This window comes from Saccostrea echinata, unplaced genomic scaffold (genome assembly GCF_033153115.1).
Source record: "Saccostrea echinata isolate AGI-Se365-2 ecotype Australia unplaced genomic scaffold, CSIRO_AGI_Sech_v1 ptg000012l, whole genome shotgun sequence".
Lineage (NCBI taxonomy): Eukaryota > Metazoa > Mollusca > Bivalvia > Ostreida > Ostreidae > Saccostrea > Saccostrea echinata.
The window spans coordinates 7,762,891-7,784,184 of NW_026889761.1; the positions used below are offsets into that span (position 1 = coordinate 7,762,891).

At 32.9% G+C, this 21,294-nt stretch overlaps 1 protein-coding gene across 1 annotated transcript; it reads right to left on the reverse strand.

Annotated features, from left to right (window-relative positions):
- Window positions 1-3,611: 3,611 nt before the first annotated feature.
- On the reverse strand, window positions 3,612-19,438 carry LOC133185289 (glutathione S-transferase P 1-like). The gene is made up of 8 exons (XM_061320406.1): window positions 19,329-19,438; window positions 9,812-9,912; window positions 7,795-7,882; window positions 7,338-7,441; window positions 6,840-6,896; window positions 6,505-6,543; window positions 5,467-5,672; window positions 3,612-3,846 (listed from the first exon to the last, which is right to left on the reverse strand). The coding sequence occupies exons 1-7, from the start codon at window positions 19,363-19,365 to the stop codon at window positions 5,484-5,486; spliced, it is 615 nt and encodes a 204-aa protein (XP_061176390.1). The 5' UTR covers window positions 19,366-19,438; the 3' UTR covers window positions 3,612-3,846; window positions 5,467-5,483.
- Between the last annotated feature and the right edge of the window lie 1,856 nt (window positions 19,439-21,294).

Consider the following 21,294-nt stretch of genomic DNA (forward strand, 5'->3'; position numbering starts at 1 on the left):
ACAGGATATGTGGGTTGGAGTCATTCTGCCCAATGGTGAGCAATATTAGCAGACTAGAACTGAAGGACTGCTACATCCATTTCTCGTTTAATAGTACTACATGTATCGATTAATATATGGACAGTTTCCTTCATAAGAGTTTTGATTAACGGTTAACTACATGAACTACTTGCCGAATTAAAATACCACTGTGTCCACCCTACAATATTAATTTAAAAGCAGTTGCTTAAGAGGAGTAAGCATCCCCTGTCGACTCGTCACATCCACCTTGGCCCAATGTAATGATCAGATACACGGAATATTCCGTAGTCAAATTTAGTATAAAAACAAAGGTCTTACAACTGGTATGGAATGTCACTCAAAATATTATCCAATGCATATGATAGGCTATATTTGCTAACAAGGTAATCATAACGCCTATACAATTTACGAAATGCTGACTTTAAACGAGGCTGCTGAAATCCACTTACCATCAATTTATCTGTCAGTTGCCCATCTCAATTTGGATCAAAAGGAACAGAAGACAGATAAAAATGTGCACACTGTCTAAAACGTTTTACTCGTCAATACGTTTCATTTTGTTTGATACATGTTATATAGTATATAGCCACGAGTGACTCATAATATCATTTTTTCACTATACATTTCATTCAAAAAACAATATTAAATTTAAAAAAAAATCTTTTTGTGAGGTCGATTTTCCCCATTTCTAATGTTTTTGGCCCCTTATTAACGATATACGACACGATATATCACAGTGAGCTTGAAATAAAAGATACAACAGAGTATGACATATCTGTTTCATATTTGAATATTTTACTAGAAAAGACGTTATTGGTGATTTAAGAACAGAACTTTATGATAAACATGATGACTTTAACTTTTCAATCGTCAACTTCCCTTACTTATGCAGAAATACACCCTTATCACCTGCATATAGGGTGTATATTTCTCAGTTGATTCGATACGCCAGAGCATACTCTACGTATGAACAATTTCTAAAACGAGGTAAGTTATTGACAAACAGGTTGATGAAACAAAAAATATCAGCAGTCTCCTTTAAAGTCGTCATTTCGTACGTTCTATGGTCGATACAATGACTTTGTCAGCAAATACAATTTATCATCAAGTCAAATGGTGACTGGCGTTTTTCATACTTATTGTTAGGCAATAATTTACACACGAAATTGTCGACGGCTTTTTTCCCGTTATTTCCCGATCATGACAAGGAGCACACGGCGGGTGTGACCGGTCGGCAGGAGATGCACCTGACCCCACCTCTGATGTTTTAGAGGTCCGTTTTTGCTCTGCTCCAAAATTTGTATTGTTTAATGTACTTTTGAGCTTGAAAACTCTTCGTTATCTCCATACATTTCATTTAAATAGAAAGAACGAACTTTATATAATTGCAGTCCAATTGTACGAAAGTTGAGTCATATATATAGTAAGTACTTGACGTAAATGACTATGTCCGTTCATTTTGAACATTTTCTAAGACATACAATCGAGGCGAAGTAGATGAACTGAAAAAAACTCAAGATGGTTACCATGAAGAATCTTGTTATAGTTAAATGTATTTTTATTTAATTTAATAACTAATATATATATATATATATATATATATATATATATATATATATATATATATATATATATATATATATATACGAGGGGCATTTCAAAAGTTCTTGCAACTGGTATATAAAATTTTAACTACGTTACGGATTAAAATGACTCTGATACCACAGTAAAGCTTAGGCAAATATGCATTAGTAGTGACGTCATTTTACATTCAAAATGACGTATAGGTCTTCTAAAATGACGTCATAATTAGGTATACTCTGTATACTGGGCGTAAAAATGAAAATGAAATGAAATAAGGAGAACAATGTTTTTGTTGAGCAAAGAGCGTATTGCAAAATTCGCTCATTGCTTGGCTTTACGACAACAGAAATAAAAGCCGATTTAGATGTAGTATATAGAGAGCATGCTCTTTCATATCGAGCAATAGCAAGATGGGTAGTTCAATTTAAAGAGGGTAGAAAATCAATTGAAGATGACCCCCGCTCGGGGCGTCCAGTTTGTGCACATGGCGAAAAAGAAATCGTCGCTGTTCAAAATACGATAGCTGATGATGCTAGATATACAGTTGAGGAAATAGCAGACTTAGCTAACATTAATTCGTCAGCAGTTTTTCTTATTTTAAAGGAAAATTTAAAGCTTAGGAAAGTCTGTGCTAGATGGGTGCCGGATCTTCTCTCGGAAGAGCAAAAGCGCATCCGGGTAGAAATGGCCGCAGAGTTACTAACAATTTATGAAGATTGTGACCAAAGGCGAATAAATGAGATTGCAACTGGTGATGAAACATGGATATATTTTTTTGAACCGGAAACTAAGCTCAAAAATAAAGTTTGGATCGGTGAAAATGATACAAGACCTCAAATTGCACGCAGAAACCGGTCTGTCCGGAGAGTAATGTACGCCTAATTTTTTGATTCTAAAGGCCCTGTTGCTCAAGTTCCGGTTCCAGAACACAGCAGTGTTACTGGTCAATTTTATGCAGAGAATGTCTTGTCTCAGGTTGTAGAGCACTATAAAACGACCCGACCAACAAACAGTACTAGAGGAATAAAGCTCCTCCATGACAACGCACATGCCCATAGATCAGAGGTAGTAACCAAATATTTAAAGGAAAATGGTATTGCCGTTTTACCACATCCACCCTACAGTCCTGACCTAGCTCCATACGATTTTTATTGGATGCCGTTATCAAAGAAGCCCTCCGAGGACGGCGATTTGAAACTCGTCATGCAGTCGGAAGTGCCGTATTCCAGTGTATGAAGCGTATACTGAAAGAGGACTATAGGGCAACATTTTCCACGTGGATTCCAAGACTGAAAAAGTGTGTCCAGGTCAACGGAGACTATTTAGAGGGATTGATATAATTTAATTTATGATAATGACGCTCATTAATTTACCGCACACCAGTTGCCAGAACTTTTGAAATGCCTCTCGTATATATATATATATATATATATATATATATATATATATATATATATATATATATATAAAGCACTAAAAACCAACAACACTATATCTTAAGTGTCGGATCTACTAAGTAGATACAAGGTCACGGATGGAAATTTATATAAAGCACTAAAAATGACCAACGACACGAACAATAATAATTGTCAATTTTTTTGGACGACCTGTCCCTTCCTCAGGACAAAGAAAAAAGTTGAGAAGTCATAAAAACAAAGGAAATAGAGAAATAAAAATAACTAGCACTACTACTAAACTACCAAACACTTAATATTTACAGTTCTTTTATTCAATTATTGGCAGGCGCGTAGCATGGGGGCAGTTTCCAGTTTTTTTTTTTTTTGGGGGGGGGGGGGGGGGGAAGGGTTTCGCTATAATTAATATAATTTTTTTTTCCTACTTTTAACTCTGGCAATTTTTTTCAAATTTTTCAAATGAAAAAAAATTATACAAAGTTAGAGAAAGAACCCTCCCCCCAACAAAAAAATAAATAATTGCTATGGGCTTGGTTGATTGAACAATAAAGTAATTTCTGAAAAAGGCTAACCAAAAAAAAATTTGATAAAGCCATTAAATCATTTTATTTTGCATAGTAAAGGTACATGTAAATTGCAACTTGCATTCAAAAGGTCATTCTTCCTCTGAATTAAAAAAAAAAGATTTAAAAAGTTCTTACAAGAAGATGTGCAATGATAGTAAAGCAGCAATTAAGGTCTGGTTTATACTATACATATGTATGCATTGTTGTCTCTGCATAAGTGTTCATTCGATGGATTCAATCACTTGTCCACTGTTTTCTTTCTAAAAGGAAAAAATCAGAACATTACTTTGAACATCAAGCTATCAGACAGAATGTATTTTTATTTAATCTAATAACTAGTATGGAATCAAGCATATTAGTGCAAAATTTAAATTGTTTAGAAGAAAGCAAACAAATCAACTAGAGATTTCGGGGTTACAGTGCTTATTAGAAATACAAAATCATTATTCTTCCCATTGGCTAGTCGATATCTACAACGCTCTGTGTAAATTATCTATATCATTTTTTTCTCCTATGCAAAAAGGGGTTCTGTTCATATCTCCTAATAATAAGTTTTAAAAAACAAGCACATTGTGGTCCCCGCTTTCGGTGTCTTAGTGGTTGGGTGCAGATATTTAAGGTATATTGTAACTGTCTTGTTTATGTGTTCTGTCTTGTCTGTCTAACATAAAAAAAGCTATAAATTATTGGATTAAAAACATTGTGGCAAAGATTAAAGCTTCTCAAAACTGCATCAAACTTCAAAATCAAGGTCATGAAGTCTAATATCTTAATACAATTCGAAAGCTCTTCTTACAAGTGATGCATATGTAAAAAATATGAAAGCCCTTAAAATTGTTGATACGGAGGTGACTTCTAGATCAAGGTAATGAGGTAATATATCTTTCTCAAAAGGTGTTGTCATATGTAATGTACATGTAAAATACGAAAGCCCTATTTTCTCTCATTCAAACTTGATTACAAATGTGAAAAAAAATGAAAAAGACTGTGGGTTAAACTTGAAGATCAAGGTCACGAGGTCAAAACCAGAGTACATTAGCGAAGGTCTTGAAACAGGTAATGCAAATGTCAAATAGAAATACTCTATCTTCTTTTCTTCAAAAGTTAGCAGCAATAATAAAATGTTTGAAAGGTAGGTCAAACTTCTAAGTCAAGGTCAAATATTATACATTCCAAAACTTCTTGTCACAGGTAATGCACTTGTCAAAGATGAACGCCCTATTTTCTACTATTCCAAAGTTATGTCAAATTTCAAGATCAAGGTTATGGGATCAAAATTCATAGTATATTTATAAAGGTCTTGTCACAGGCAATGCACATGTAAAATATAAAAGTCCTATCTCTTGACCTGTACAGATAGATTCCACATTCATGTCAATGAAAGCTTACATCAATTTATTTGTGATGACTAGTAATCTCTAGTCAAGTTAAATATAATATCATTATTCATATTTAAAAGTAATTGGCTGCATTTATTTGTATTTAAATTTTCAAAAGCTATGAGCAAGGTAAAAAGAATGTAAAACGTTTTGAAAAGGAGGTCATATTTTAAGGTCAAGGTCAAGTCAAAAATCTTAGTATATTTGGAAACGTCTTGTTACAGGTAATGTACATGTGAAATATGAAAGCCCTATCTTTTCTCATTCAAAAGTATTGACCAAGATTAAAGTTCTTGCGATAGACAGACTGACAGATGTACAGAATGGCAGGAACGAGATTTCATGTCCCCTCACTTTTGCAAAAGGGGGGGGGGGCTTTACTTTCAATAAATATAAAAATATGCATAAACCAACATTTAACAAATGACTAAAAGTCATTAATCTCTTTCAATCAATTTGAAGTATAGGGTATCAAAATACTTGTATCAATGAATCATATACCTCTCTTCCGGATTTCCTCACTGTTTTCCATTTCCGTTGATTTTAATTCCTTTGAAGTGCTCTGTTGCTCTTCTCTTCTGAACCCCTGGTCTATTCATCATACGATTATGGTAGGCCTTAAGTGATGGAAAAGCATCCAGACATGGAGAAGACAAGGTCACAAGACAATCCAAAAGGTCAAACAGATTGTAGTCGGTAAAGCATATCTGTAAACCAAATCAAATTTGGATTGTTAGTATTTCTTTCTAAAAGATATAAACAAACTAGATGTCCTAATGTGAAACGAATGCGACCGCCTACATTATTGTATTAAACATTTGAAAGTCAAAGAAAGTGTGAATAACAATAGGTAAAAATAAAACACAAAAAGTCCTATTGCAGCTTTTTTTTTTTATTTTGAATCAGGTGACTTCAGATCGACAAGCACATCAGAAAAGAAGTCTGGACTATATTGAATAATTAGACATTTCATTATCTAAGGGCAATGACTTTTGTAACAATGGATCAATTGACATAAAACTTGAATTTGATGACTACACCATCAATGTTGAAAATCATACCAGAAAACAGCTCATTATTTACAAGCACGAGAAAAAAGTTCAGAAAAGTGAATATTAAGCAAAAACTAGGGACAATGGTTCTCTTGGACCGTTTGAAAAGGCATAAAGCTCGAATTTGTAAAGCATCAATATTAAGAATTACAAATTTAGGCTATTATCTTCAACCATGGCAAAAAAGTGGAGAATTTTTAAAAATTGTATGGTAATAACTTCTCTGAAAATCTGTCAATTAACATGATATCTAAACTAAATCTGTAATTCATCAAGACATAAACCCAAATCAATTTTTCATTCACAAACAGGGAAAAAATCCAGAAAACAGATTATGACGCAGTGACAGAATGACGGATAAAAGGGTGACATTATATAACCAAGACATTTCATAGTGGCACAATAATGATAACCATTTCTTGTAAAACAGATTTTTTATAACTTTTATTTTTGACTGAATATTTAAAGCAGATTTTAAATAACAAACCTTGCTTCCCAATACATAATCTCCACTTTTCATTAAGTTCTACAAAAGAAGGCTAAAAGATAGAATCTAATTGTGTCAATAACAGAGCAGAATATACAAATTTCCTTATTTAAACTTTCTTTAATGGACATGTACTGCAATGTCTCTATAAGCAGCTCAGTTTCATATTTTATATCAGAAACTTAAATGTTGCTTCTTGTATAGTATTGTAAGAATTATTTGATGATCATGTCAAGATAAATTGTTCGAAATTATAAACCATACCATTTAAATGTTAACAATAAAAAAGGGCGAATAAAACAAGTATACACAGTATGTACAGTAATGTAACAAACCTCAAAACACTGTAGTTTTCCTGGAAGTTTTTCAATAAATGGACCCTTTCCTTCCTCCTGCAAGAAAAAAACTGATATAAATTAATTCATATTTCATTGTCACCTCATAGGACCCAAGTATAAAAAATATTAAACAACCCCATGTTATTAGTGTTATGTCGATAAAGTGAGTTTTCAATCAAGTTAATGTTCGTATCATTTTTTTCTGCTAGAGAAGGCAACCCTCTCCTCACGTAGATGGATGGATTTTCCAGTCATTATTACGATTTTTACGAAAAGATGGAGGTTACATGAAATTCAATCAATTTAATACACCACATGGCAAGAAAAACTGTGTGACAGTGAAGCATTATTTATTGTAAGCTAAAATTCCATGTAATCAACAGACTTTGGACATCTGGTATAAGAATAACTTTCTAATTTATAGCACCAGGTAGAGTTGGTAGAATTTGACCCAGTGGCTTTCTTTTTACAAAAGAAAAATACACATGTACTTGCATAGTTCTGATAAATCATCCTTGTATATTCTATTCTAAGATCTTCCACCCCATCATTGATCATGTCAGCCCTTGTTGCTTCCTTATTGTTTGAACCATACAAATCTAAAGAGTGTCATAAAAAGGCAAAATATAAACGAGTATAATGATCATTTATACATGCATGACTTTCTAGCCATTGACAACGATTCAAGAGAAACCATTATCCGTTTTACATCATAGGATTAGTAAAACTTATTTCTTAATATCTATTATAAAAATTTGATAAATCTTGAAAAGGATATGATAAAATTATGATCCGTTAAAGGTTACAAGTAATTGAGCAAGATCACCAAGATTGTTTCGAAATATTTCTAGGAATATTACAAATTAAAATCATTAGTATGTGCGGCATCACATATCAGTTACCTCTAATAGAAGAATTGTTTTGGTAATAGACAAGATAAGATCATACTCACCCAGTTTTCTAGCCAGATATCTCAGAATTGCGTTGGACTGTACGATCTCTACATCTCCATCCTTAAAAAATGGACTCTGACCAAATGCCTAGAACAGTAAATGATACTGTAAATTTCATCAATTTTGACTCTCTTATGTGCTATGCTACTTTTTTTCAAGCTGCTGCATTTTATCATATGATTTCACATCAGTGCATATTTATCTAATATACGGGTGTAATATTCATCTCTTTTTTTATTACATTATTTTTTTTCAAATTGATTATAGAAAAATTTCATAGGTTGTTTCCACTTTTCAAAATTGATGTGACAATTTATATAAAGTACTATATGTACTTTCTTTTCTATGATAATTGCTGTTAAGATTTTTTTAAATATTACATGAACGAAGTAAGATTAACGCCCCTTGATAAATGAATTTACAAAAAAGACTATTAAAACGGTTTTAATGTTGGATAAACCAGTCACGGCAGCCTTATGGTAGGGCGCTCACTTCGTGATCGGGAGACCCAGGTTCGATTCTGGCGCCGCGTCAAACCAAAGACGTAAACATAGATAGTGACTGTTCAATCACCAAGCGCCCGACACCAAAAGTGAAAGTCCCGGGCCTTTCGGATGAGACCTAAAAAAAAACGAAGGCCCGTGCCACGAGGCTTTGGCACGATAAACCCTCGCTGCTCAATGGCCCTGAGTGCCGGGTATAGGTCTAAATTTGGAGCCCTTCACCGGCATACGGTAACGTCTCTCTATGACTGAAAAATTCTCGAATGGGGCGTTAAACAACATACAATCAATCTAATAATGTACGATAAAAAAAACAAAGATAACCTGCAAAGAGCAAGAGCCACTTAAGGCCTTTTTGGCCCTGACAATTTCTGAAAAATCGAAACTGCTCAGTTTTAGTTGGAAATGCAGTATTTATAACGTGGACCCTTGGTGACAGTGTATCAATTGAACATGACGTAATTTTCTCTCTAGTCAATGCATTATGACGACATAAAATGCGTCATTTTTCTCATATCCTGTAAATTCTCTTAAAAATGGCCAAAAGTTGAGGTATTTTTTCAATATTTCATATAAAGCACAACCTCTTATCCAAAACATGCAATAACATAATGAAAGATCTGTTTCTGAAGATCACAAAACATGTTTTAATTTTTGGATCGTGGGCTGTGCTCATATTTTAATTCTTTGCTGAAGGTAGTCAAATACGCATGTTTTCTGCAAGATTCAAGAGCATTGCATTTTCTCAAAGCCTATTTTCCAATACCTGGATTCTCAAAAAGAAATTTTGTTATAGGAAATGAAAGTCTCTACTTTATTTTGATATATGATATAGGACAGAGGGTGATAGTAAATTAATTGATATAAGGACAGGGCCATTTTATGCATAAAGTGAACCTAGCTCTTTCACTCTAACTTACCATAATTCATACACACCTCATAAATAGACTTCTTGCTTAATGATCTCGTTACATGTCTTTACATTGTTATATATGCATCATGACATTGCAGTATTCAGCAGATTCATTAATGTTTACAAATAAAAGTATTAAAAGAACCAGTAGCAAAAGATATTTGTGGATTATAATTTTAATCAACAAACATGTGACATTGTAAAACAGGAAAGCATCTTCAATACTATATTATCATAGCTTGTTTCTTCTTCTTCCTTTAAAGTGAAGGGCCGCTTCTGCGGCATTTTCTCACTGATTAAAAACGTGTGCGGGAGGGTGAGAGCAGCTAATACAAATTCTTTACAAAGTCAGCACATAGCAAAGTAATCTGAAGAATACAGCCCTTTACATCGAAAATATTAATGATTTGTGCTAAATTTGAAAGGAGTTCTGGAAAATCTTGAACACACAAACACTGATATGTCTAAAATGAGAGAATTCGAAGAACCTAGTCATCAACATACACAACATTTAATCTACAGCAAAAATACCAGATTTTCCCAAAGTCCTCAACATTAATTAATAGCAAAAAGCTTAATTTAATAATCAGGTAGACTGACCATTTTTGGTTTCCATTCCTGCACCCAGTTTGGTCCACAATCAATTTCCTCATACTCCACATTGTTGTCAACCATGAGAGTCCTTATTGACTCACCACGGCCTGCAAAATCATACCAATGAAACATTTCACAACAATTGGTATTTACCGATTTATTACATTATTTGCAGTGCATAATTTAAAAACAAACCCTCAATTATGAATAAGTTCGATCACTTTAGTTTTGATCAAAATTTATTAGGGATGTCAACTCGGTCAATATTTGATAATCGGTTACTCGGGCGATTTTCCGATCGAGTACCCGGGTACTCGGTAAAATTGTAAAATACAAATGTGTTAATTTTATTGAGACCAGTTAAGCCCTGTTTAACCCCAACGTTGAATTTTTAACGTTTTTTATGTTTGTACACAAACATCGAGCAAAACGAAAATGATTTTTTGCACTAAATTTATTTCTCAAATAAACACAAAAGACAACAATTAATGCATCATTAATTAGAAATGGTTTATAGTTCTTGTTTAGGAAGACGATTTGATCAACACAAGAGGAAAACAATCTGTAACGTAGCTTTGCAAATGATTAGACAAGCGCAAAATATTGTTTTTAAAGAAAGGGATATTGTCGAGATCGCTAGATATTATTTAATTAATACGTGTATGTTGGTTGTTTTCCCCATGTACGCTATGTTAACTTTGCACAGCTAATTTAAACATTTTTTAAATCTTTACTTCTTTCCTAATGTTTTTTTTTTCACTTTTGAAGTGGTAGCGGTATCTCTTTGTACATCCGAATTCGCTGTATGAAAACTTTATTATTTTAGGATAATAAAACCCTAATTAAACGATATTCATTAAATACTAATCATTAAAGCTATGCAAAAAACTAACGGATCACAAGAGGTGATAAAAGCTGTGTAGGAGATTGGTCACGGTAATTACTGTATAAACAAGTCCACAGCCACAGACAATAACGGGTATTGACAGGTGAGGGTGACGCTAATTACAAGGTAAACAAGGACAAATCATTTTGAAGTTGCATTTTTTTTTTATAAGTTTTTGATAAAAAAATATATACTTTGTTCTTTGAAATATGAAAAAAAAAATATACATCCGAGTAACCGAGTAGCGATTTTAGTATTCAATACTCGTTGACATCCCTAAAATTTATCCGTTGTCTGTCGTCGTAAACATTTTACATTCTCATCCTCATAAATTAGGCTTCACTTGCCACAAAGCAACCTATGTTAATTGGATTCAGGTTTGTTAAAAAAGAGGAACCACACTCTCTTTCAATGGGACGTAACTAAGAAAAAAGAAAACTGGAGTTATTTTAAAATCTTATGATATTATACATTATTTAATGCCTGAGAAGTCAATAGACCAGAATATTTTTCCCGAGGTGCAGGGAACAGCTCAGTGTGTTCTATTGCCCGAGGCCAACGGCCTCGGGCAATAGAACACACTGAGCTGTTCTCTGCACCATGGGAAAAATGTTCTGGTCTATTGACTACTCAAGCATTAGATAATTGTTTTATTACCTAATTCCATTTTAGTATTTAGTGTTCACAATTGTATATTACAGAAGGTTTCCGTACCATTATGCATTCATATTCATATAATATATTTAAGTTATGTAACTCTCATTAAATAAAATATCCTACCATTGAAATCTTACATTAAAAAAAAAAAATATTATCAAAAGATCACATGAAATGATTGTTTACAACTGGCGTCTGCGCAATGTTACACATTAATTCGAAATATGGATCTGTTTTTCCGAAGTACGTTGCCTGTTTAATGGCTCGCAGTCTATTGACCGGCGGTCCAATAGATTGGAGTCTATTGACCGGCAGCCCAATAGATCGGTTTCAAAATAAAGATAAGAAAAACTGAAAACACATACAGAATAGAAGAAAATATTAAATCTCTAATAAAACAACAAAATCCATTTGATTAGGCAATAAAAGAAATTGATGACCAATGATCTCTTTTAAGTATTTTGCACATTGATCTTTACCATATACAATGTCCATTTATGATGCAATCTTGACTTTGAGGTGTTGCCTCCAAGGTCAAGGAGTTAAAATTTTCATTTTAATTCTAAATTATGTGTCTGCTTCATAAAACTGGAATTATTTCAAAGGCTTTGGAGTAAAGACAAAATAATTTACACTGGGTGCATTATTTCCAACCAAAGGAATATTCCTTGGCACCATTCTCTCTTACACTGTAATAAATATTAAAACCAAAACATTGACATTTACTGATGGAAATATTTTTGCAATGGACGTTCAATTACAATTAATCTATCAAAACCCACAGTATAACCAGGACTAAACATATCAGTTTAATAGTACATGTAAGCCAAAATATACGTTCTCCATAGCTACGTCACATTTAGTTGTAACCATCAACAAAAAAAAATCATGTACCCTTGTAACAAGACACAACAAATAAGTCATAACGATGTCCCTCCAGGGCTTCCGTACAATACAGTACAATGTATCAACTAACAGCGTGTCACTTAATTTGATCAAGCGGGTTAAAGTTTCACATGTTTATCACCATATTTCTCATTGATTGGACATTTAAATTCAATAAAAAGAACACTATTTTGCATATGTACAGTCGAGAAGCCGACAACGGCTTTCACTGACCACGTGTTGATCCTGTCCTTGCAAACAATCGTTCAATGAGATTGGTCAGTATAATCAGTGTATTGCTGAATTCTCTACTTTTTTAATAAGCAAAATAGCACGGTATTTATTTCACTGGAATCAAACAGGGCTACGTTATCTCAGCTTCTTACAGATACATACAAGCATTACACATTCCTGTACACGTTGAGAAATGCAGTATCACGCACCTATGCAGTGAGATTTAATCTTACACCGGTGTCGCATAATTTACGTTCCGGGTAACTTAGCGTTCCGGCCGGAACGCTAAATACCTATAATATTGGTTCCGGGCTATAATAAACGTTCCGGCCCGCGTAAGTTTGGTTCCGGCCATAATAAACGTTCCGGGCATCCAAGCACCCTTTTAAAAACTTTATTTATAATTAATATTTACAAATAATTTGGATTTTTTCTTTCTCTTAACGGGTTATACGATGCAGCAGGATTTACACGTATATCGATTTAGAAGAAGTCCCAATATACGGTCTTAATACATGTACCAATACTATAATCCATGGAATTATACGTAATTATGTTGTTTCTTTGTAAACAAAAGAACGCCAAGGTGTGAAACTTGTTGACATTGATATACCCCGTCATGTTGTCTTTCGATACAATGTGCATTCATGCGAATCGCTGTAAGTATGTCACTTCCGCAATTTTAAATGAGTTTTAGGCAAAGGGCACCCCGATCAGCTGGTAATGCTAATAGATGAATTATATTTACGATTTAAAAAAATTATTGGATAATATTTTGATATCTTTATATATATTTTTTCAAACACCCATTGCGTTTTTGTAAAGCCAACTATATAATTAAATCACATTACGTGAATGAACATAATAGGAGATGTGTGGGCGACGGACTTGCAAAGGTGTGAATAGACATTAATTTCAGCGGAAAATTTATAAAGTATTTAATATGAAGAAAAGCAATTTCCTGTAATAATTCAGTAAAAAATTTTGTGGATTTTTTTTTCTCGGATAAAATTTATTTTTTAAACAGTCAATGTAATGCCAGCAAAATATGACGAACTTTAAAATTTCTAAGATCCCGATTTTAGCAAAGGTTTCAAGGTCACGGCTAAAAACTATTGAATAAAACTCAGCTCATTTTTATTTATACAGGTAAGTGCACTTATCAGCATTTGTAATAATAACTCTGAAGAGGAAATGTAATACAGATACAGATTTGTATTTTACAATCCTGAGAAATTAATAGTATTGTTAAGCCTGCGCAAAAACCTACCCCCCCCCTCCCCCCACCCCCCCCGGGGGGCAGAAAACTTAGCCCGACTGGCTAACGGAAGAGGCATAGATATAATTATATTTTACTTAACAATTTGTTGAATGTAAGTATGTATTTTAATTTCCGCTTAAATGTCACATTTTCGCTAAAACGTCCATTTTTCCCCGCTAAAATTTTATATACCATGTATTCAGAACTCAGTTTTCAAAAGGCATATCTGAATTTAATGATATATATAAATAAACGAAGTTTCAAAACAATAATTATTTGGGAAGAAGAAGAGATTATTCTGTAATTCTGTTAGAACATGTTTTCCGCTATAGAATGCAGTGGAAAATGGAAAATATCCCCCTCCCCCCGTGAAACTAAAATGCGGCGTGTAATTTTCGTCAGTTTAAAACTGCACAGCTCCATTTCAAGTTAGACGAATTAGGCTTTCATCTTATAATCTTGAAAATGAGACAGGACTTCATAATAAAATACTTAGGGAGAGTGGAATGTGTAGAATATGTTCAAGTGAACATGCGTGGATCTAAAAATATTTCATGGGGGGATGTTGAAGATGAAATGAGAGTTGTTATAACGTACGAACGAAAACTTTAACTGGGAGGGGGCAGTGGTGAAGTAGAGGATGAATACCATTTTGTTTTAAATTGCCTGCATTTTGAAAAGCTTCTATAAAAATATGTCGAGAAGTATTACTGACAGAAGTCGTCTTTTTTTCAAATTTGTACAATTATTAAGTGCTCACAAGGTCCATGATCTCTGTAATTTTGGGACATATATCCATTATGCCTTTAAGTTGAGAAAAAGTTTTTTCTTATATGATATGGTAATTCTCCATGATATAATTATATATTACGATTGAGTCATCTATAAAAACTACCATACAATGCCATTGTGTATTATTTTGCATTGTTTGTTATTGTTGAAATGCGATAAGATATATGTCTAAAGCAATTGATAATAATATTTTTTTAAGGCTAAAATTGAAAGATTTTGTGTCAAAGACAGGGTTACATTCTCACATTAAATACTAGAATTGTTTTAGATTAATAGTTAAAAAAAAGTTCAAACGCTTTAACGTAAACACATCAGGTAAAGTGAGTCGTAATAAAAAACTAAATGCGTTTGTGAAACACTGATGCTCCTGTACGGCAGTCTTTTGTGAAGGGTAAAGTCTCTAAAGTGCAAGTTAAACTCTAAGGTCAAGGTCAAGAGATCAAAAATGTTGTTTTCCAAAAAAGGACCTGTATCAATGAAAATACCTGTGAAATATGAAAGCCCAAGAACCAACCGTTCAAAAGTTATATATGGCCAAGGTTATAGTTTTTAAAAAGTGGGTCAAACTCAAAGGGTCAAAATCAATGATACCCAGGGAAAGGACCCGTCACATGAAATATACATGTGAAATATAAAAGCCCTAGGATCAAATGTCAAAAGTTATGGCCAAGGTAAAATTAAAGTTAATTTTTTTAATAGTTCAAACTCCAAGGTCAAGGTCAAAATTGTTGGTATCCTAGAGAAAGTCTTGTCACTAGAAATGCACCTGTGAAATTAAAATTACATATACTCTGGCTATTGTAACCTGGGACGTCTATTATAACCGTTAACTTGGTCCCGGGTTATTTTATCTTTGTTTTAAAGAGGGAGAAAATGAACAGGTAACAAATAACTTTGAAATTACTCTTATATAAATATTGCATATAGTTGAATGCACCCCAAGAAAACAATTGTCAATCGAGGCGTAGCCGAGGTTGACAATGGTTTTCGAAAGGTGAAAATTTTAAATGTTAAACGCAACTACATGCAATATTTATTATATTATACTGAATTTTTATACAAATACATGTACACATAACAGTGTTGCATGTGCGTGGCTTCATCATTCAGCGGGTAATCGTGTTTTTTAACAAAATAATGTTTCTCGACGAATCAGTTTTAACTAATTTACATGAAAGAATAATATCAGAAATTGTAACCCGGAACATTATTTGTGGTTCCGGGCTACTTCATCTTCGTAATAAAGTGGAAAAGAAACAACCTAGAAACAAAAGATGTTTGAAAACACACAGCAATTGTAACCCGGAACGTTAATTATGACCATAATTTCAGTTCCGGGCTACTTTATCTTCGTAATAAAGTGGAAAAGAAACAACCTAGTAACAAAGATATTTGAAAATACTCTCAGCAATTCCAACCCGGAACGTTAATTATGGCCATAATTTTAGTTCCGGGCTACTTTTTCTTTGTAATAAAGTGGAAAAGAAACAACCTTGTAACAGAAATATTTGAAAATACTCTCAGCAATTCTTACCCGGAACGTTAATTATGACCATAATTTTAGTTCCGGGCTACTTTATCTTCGTAATAAAGTGGAAAAGAAACAACCTAGTAGCAAAGATATTTGAAAATACTCTCAGCACTTCCAACCCAGAAAGTTAATTATGGCCATAATTCTGGTTCCGGGCTACTTTACCTTCGTAATAAAGTGGGGAAGAAACAACCCAGTAACAAAGATATTTGAAAATACTCTCAGCAATTCTAACCCGGAACGTTAATTATGACCATAATTTTAGTTCCGGGCTACTTCATCTTCCTAATAAAGTGGAAAAGAGACAACCTAGTAACAAAGATATTTGAAAATACTCTCAGCACTTCCAACCCAGAAAGTTAATTATGACCATAATTTTAGTTCCGAGCTACTTTATCTTTGTAATAAAGTGAAAAAGAAACAGCCTAGTAACAAATATGATTGAAAATATATAGCAATTGTAACCCGGAACGTTAATTATGACCATAATTTTAGTTCCGGGCTACTTTATCTTCGTAATAAAGTGAAAAAGAAACAACCTAGTAACAAAAATATTTGAAAATATACATATAGCAATTGTAACCCGGAACGTTAATTATGACCATAATTTTAGTTCCGGGCTACTTTACCTTCGTAATAAAGTGGGGAAGAAACAACCCAGTAACAAAGATATTTGAAAATACTCTCAGCAATTCTAACCCGGAACGTTAATTATGACCATAATTTTAGTTCCGGGCTACTTCATCTTCCTAATAAAGTGGAAAAGAGACAACCTAGTAACAAAGATATTTGAAAATACTCTCAGCACTTCCAACCCAGAAAGTTAATTATGGCCATAATTTTAGTTCCGAGCTACTTTATCTTTGTAATAAAGTGAAAAAGAAACAGCCTAGTAACAAATATGATTGAAAATATATAGCAATTGTAACCCGGAACGTTAATTATGACCATAATTTTAGTTCCGGGCTACTTTATCTTTGTAATAAAGTGAAAAAGAAACAACCTAGTAACAAAAATATTTGAAAATATATATATAGCAATTGTAACCCGGAACGTTAATTATGACCATAATTTTAGTTCCGGTCTACTTTATCTTCGTAATAAAGTGGGGAAGAAACAACCTAGTAACAAAGATATTTGAAAATACTCTCAGTACTTCCAACCCAGAAAGTTAATTATGGCCATAATTTTGGTTCCGGGCTACTTTTTCTTTGTAATAAAGTGGAAAAGAAACAACTTGTAACAGAAATATTTGAAAATACTGTCAGCAATTCTTACCCGGAACGTTAATTATGACCATAATTTTAGTTCCGGGGCTACTTCATCTTCGTTATAAAGTGGAAAAGAAACAACCTAGTACATGTAACAAATATGTTTGAAAATACTCTCCGCAATTGTAACCCGGAACGTTAATTCTGACAATAATTATGGTTCCGGACTATTTTATTTTCGTAATAAAGTGAAACAGAAACAACTTAGTTACAAAAAAGTCTGAATTTATTTTACTATTATCTTTTTATAAGGTGGAATACAATGAACAGGAAACAAAAATGTTTGATATTAGTCTCAGAAATTGTAACCTGGAATGATAATTATTTTTAATTAAAAAAAAATTAATTTACAATTTTACATTTTTGCAGATGCTATAATTTAAACTCCTCCCTTTTTTTTGGAAGGGGGGGGGCTCAGATAATTAACTAACATTTTTTTTTATTTTTGGAGCTGTTATAACCTCCTTTTTTTCAAATTTGGGGGAGGGGGCTGAGATTTAAAAACAATGGAGGGGTGTTACATTATTGCCGCTTGCCTTTTGCCTACATGTATATATGTATTTTGATTTTTTTTTCTCCACAAATTTTGATATTCATTAAACATAACGGTATGTATAAAACGATAAAGTTTTAAAGTGTCATAAAAATTGTCATTTTCTTATTGTGTTTTATGTATAAAAAACACCTAGGAATAAAAGTTATTTCCCAAATATCTTAAGGGGTGGGTGGGTAGGATATGCATCGAAGTTACAGAAAAGTCCATTTCAAGGCCTTTAAAACATAATAAAAAAAAAATCATATAAAATTTGCGAAAACCTTGATTTTACTAAAATATTTGAGCTAATTCAGTTTACCTCACTGCTATTTTCACAATCAACATTGCTGGTCTTTACTTTTCATATTTCAACCTTGTTTTTTTTCTTCCTACGGTCTTTAAAAAACAACAACAACATAATTTTCATTAATTACTTGTGTTTGTTCATTCTAAGGGAATAAACCATATCGTTATGTTTTCATGTTTGTTTCATTGCAGAATAAACCACATATTCCTGAAATAGCCATTGTTAATTTATCACAAAACTATATAACTATCTTCATCAGTGAATTATATTTTTCATGTTTGTTTATTTCTAATGGAATATAAATCATATTTTCATGCCAAGTGATAATATCTATGAGGAATGGAAGCCATGTATTCGAGGCTCGACATAGTGGAATTTGCAACACTTGTAATATCATTTAAACAGAGAATGCATCTCTGTAAATACATATACCATTTTGTATTTAATTCTTTACTTTATCAGATTATAAATTTAAAATTTACTGATCAAATTTATCTTTGACATTATGCTTCTTTCTAGGCTTTTGTAATCTCGGTCTAGTTTATCTTCTGTCCTCTTTACCCTGTAAATACCGGGTCTGCGTGCATTCAAGCGAGAAATTCACACCTGACATACACTAAATAAACAAAGGGACTGAATTTGTATGCATTAGATAAACAAAGCCTTTCTTGCGACCAAATTTTATTCGGTGTATACATGTATGTATCAGAAAGCGTATTTCACGATCTTTACTTGGACTATTTAATTCATTTATTTTTAAAAAATGGCTGTACAAAAAGGGCATGACGCCTTATAAAAAAGAACATTGCGCCACATGAGAATGGCATGCCGCTGCGCCATGCTTAATCCTCAAGGAAAAAAACTACTTCTATGATTCAGTGTAGAATGAATTCTGGTAGATAATAATCATTGAGAGATACCGCGATTCGAAGATTGCAGCCATGGCCGGAACCAAACTTACAGTAAAATCCGGAACCAATATTATGATTTTAAGGTTCCGGCCGGAACGCGAAGTATCCGGAACGTAAATTATGCGACACCGGCTGTGCTGACAGCCAATTTGAAGAGAAAAATAAAACTTTTGACAATGGTCTTGCTTTTTCTATTGGTAAAAACCTGATTAAATAATAAAGGGAAATACATAATTATCATGCTTGTACTTACCCCTGACCTGGAAGTACACTAGTTGTATTTTTGCCATGCTTACGATACTAACTCGTGAAGCACAATATTCTAGTGACAAAAACACGAAGATTGCTACCTTGATCAGTTGACCTACTTGATCGTTGCCACCGCTCTATTCAAACAACGTTAAAATAACATGTTTGTTTGCCCTCTCCTTATTCAAGATAAAAAAAAATGATTGGTAGGTACATGTAGGTGGGAAATTATTTTTCCCTGAAATTTTCAACATCAATTCTGAATTTCCAAAATCTATTAAAATTGAAGGAGCATGTATTAATCAAATTAATATATACAGTTGTCGACGAGATGAGAAAATTCCGAACTTAATGATATCGTCTCAAACCACATTTTGGCTGTGGTTTGCGGGGATGACCTTATGAATGCAGATCGGCTTGAGACGTCTGATAAAGTTAGTGTGCTATTCATTTTTTAGATTCATTTCTCGATGAACAAAATAATTAATATATATTTAAATGCTTAGAATTTAATTTGAGTGAAAAGCATGCTTCTTTTCATGTACATACTCATTATTTAGCTAACTCGAAAAGTTCTGCACGAAATTTACATGCTGACATATCGATTGGAAAATTACACCATTCTCGGGAACGTTCAACGGATCCAAAAGCATGCAGTGCACAAGCGAAGGCGGGTGTACATCTTTTTAAAATTTATTTTTAAAAAAGAATTCTCCGTTGTAATATTGTCTTCACAATAATTTACTAAAATATCAATTACGTAGGTTATGAAAATCTGCACCTGCAAATTTTCAAAGCGATTGCACCAGAAGACTCTACTCAGAAACTTGCTTTGTTGTCCGTAAGCAATCGGTCAGCGGGTCACAGAAAATTAGAGAGAGATATCTAGATCTGCAGGTTTAAATAAATTTCTGGAAAATTACTTGCTTGTCGATACACATTAGTACATGTACTTTTTAAGTAAATATCCTCTATAAAGTTTAAATGTACGCGTAGACGAAACACAGTCAGACAAAATGAGAATAATGTCATAAAGAAAAATTTGGTCTAAGGTCCCTTAAAAAAATTAAGCTTTATAGTAAGTTTCTAATTTTTTCTATTTTAGTTTTCAATTTGTACTAAAATTAAAAGTAATTTTGTCTCTTGAGAACACGCAAAAGGTGATTATGTGTAGAGTTATACCCCTTGCGATTATGTTACTAACAAAAGACGGTAATTAGGCTATATCACTTGATAATTTACAGGATTTTTTTTTCCAACTCAACCAAATTATATATTATAATATATATATATATATATATATATATATATATATATATATATATATATATATATATATATATATATATATATATATATATATATATAACCCTTATAAATATCTTTCTAAACAATTATTAATAATAAAAAGTCCAACAAAAGAAATGTTTTTTGCATCGGTCTAACAATTTCATTGTTGACCGACCTGCCAGTACAACATAAGTATTGTTAGACCGCAACGTCACTGCTACGTCAAAAGTAATAAATCCTCGTTCAATATCGGCGGCACTGGTAATTGATTGTATATTGATTAAATCTGATAGATGTTTTCATTTTAATTGTTCTATCTGAAGTGAAGGGTATAACAAAACAGTTATAGACTGGGATTCGGGCAACATGTGATTTGTTGCACCTATAATACAATTACTCAATGTGTTTGGATTAAGAAGACTTTTGTAAGTTTATAGTTTTATTATAAAGTCACAGCAAAGGCAAAAACAATGATACATAGGAAAAGTTCAATGGCTGTAGGTCTCGGAGCTAAGGTGGTGAAAAGCTCACATATTCAGTCTCAGAGCTTAGATGTTAAAAAGCTCTCGTAGTCATTGTAAGAGCTAAGATGTTAAAAAGCTATTGATACTCAGTGCGCACATCTTTTGTACAAGAAGCTGCATCATAGGGATCACGTATTTGGTAATAACAATCAGTAA

Excerpts from the sequence above, each read along its gene's own strand:
- LOC133185289 (XM_061320406.1), bottom strand. The coding sequence starts at position 19,365 with ATGGCAAAAATACAACTAGTGTACTTCCAGGTCAGGG. Across the intron at positions 9,913-19,328 it reads AGTGTACTTCCAGGTCAGGG|GCCGTGGTGAGTCAATAAGG; the intron begins GTAAGTACAAGC and ends ATGATTTTGCAG. Across the intron at positions 5,673-6,504 it reads ATTATGTATTGGGAAGCAAG|ATATGCTTTACCGACTACAA; the intron begins GTTTGTTATTTA and ends TTTGGTTTACAG.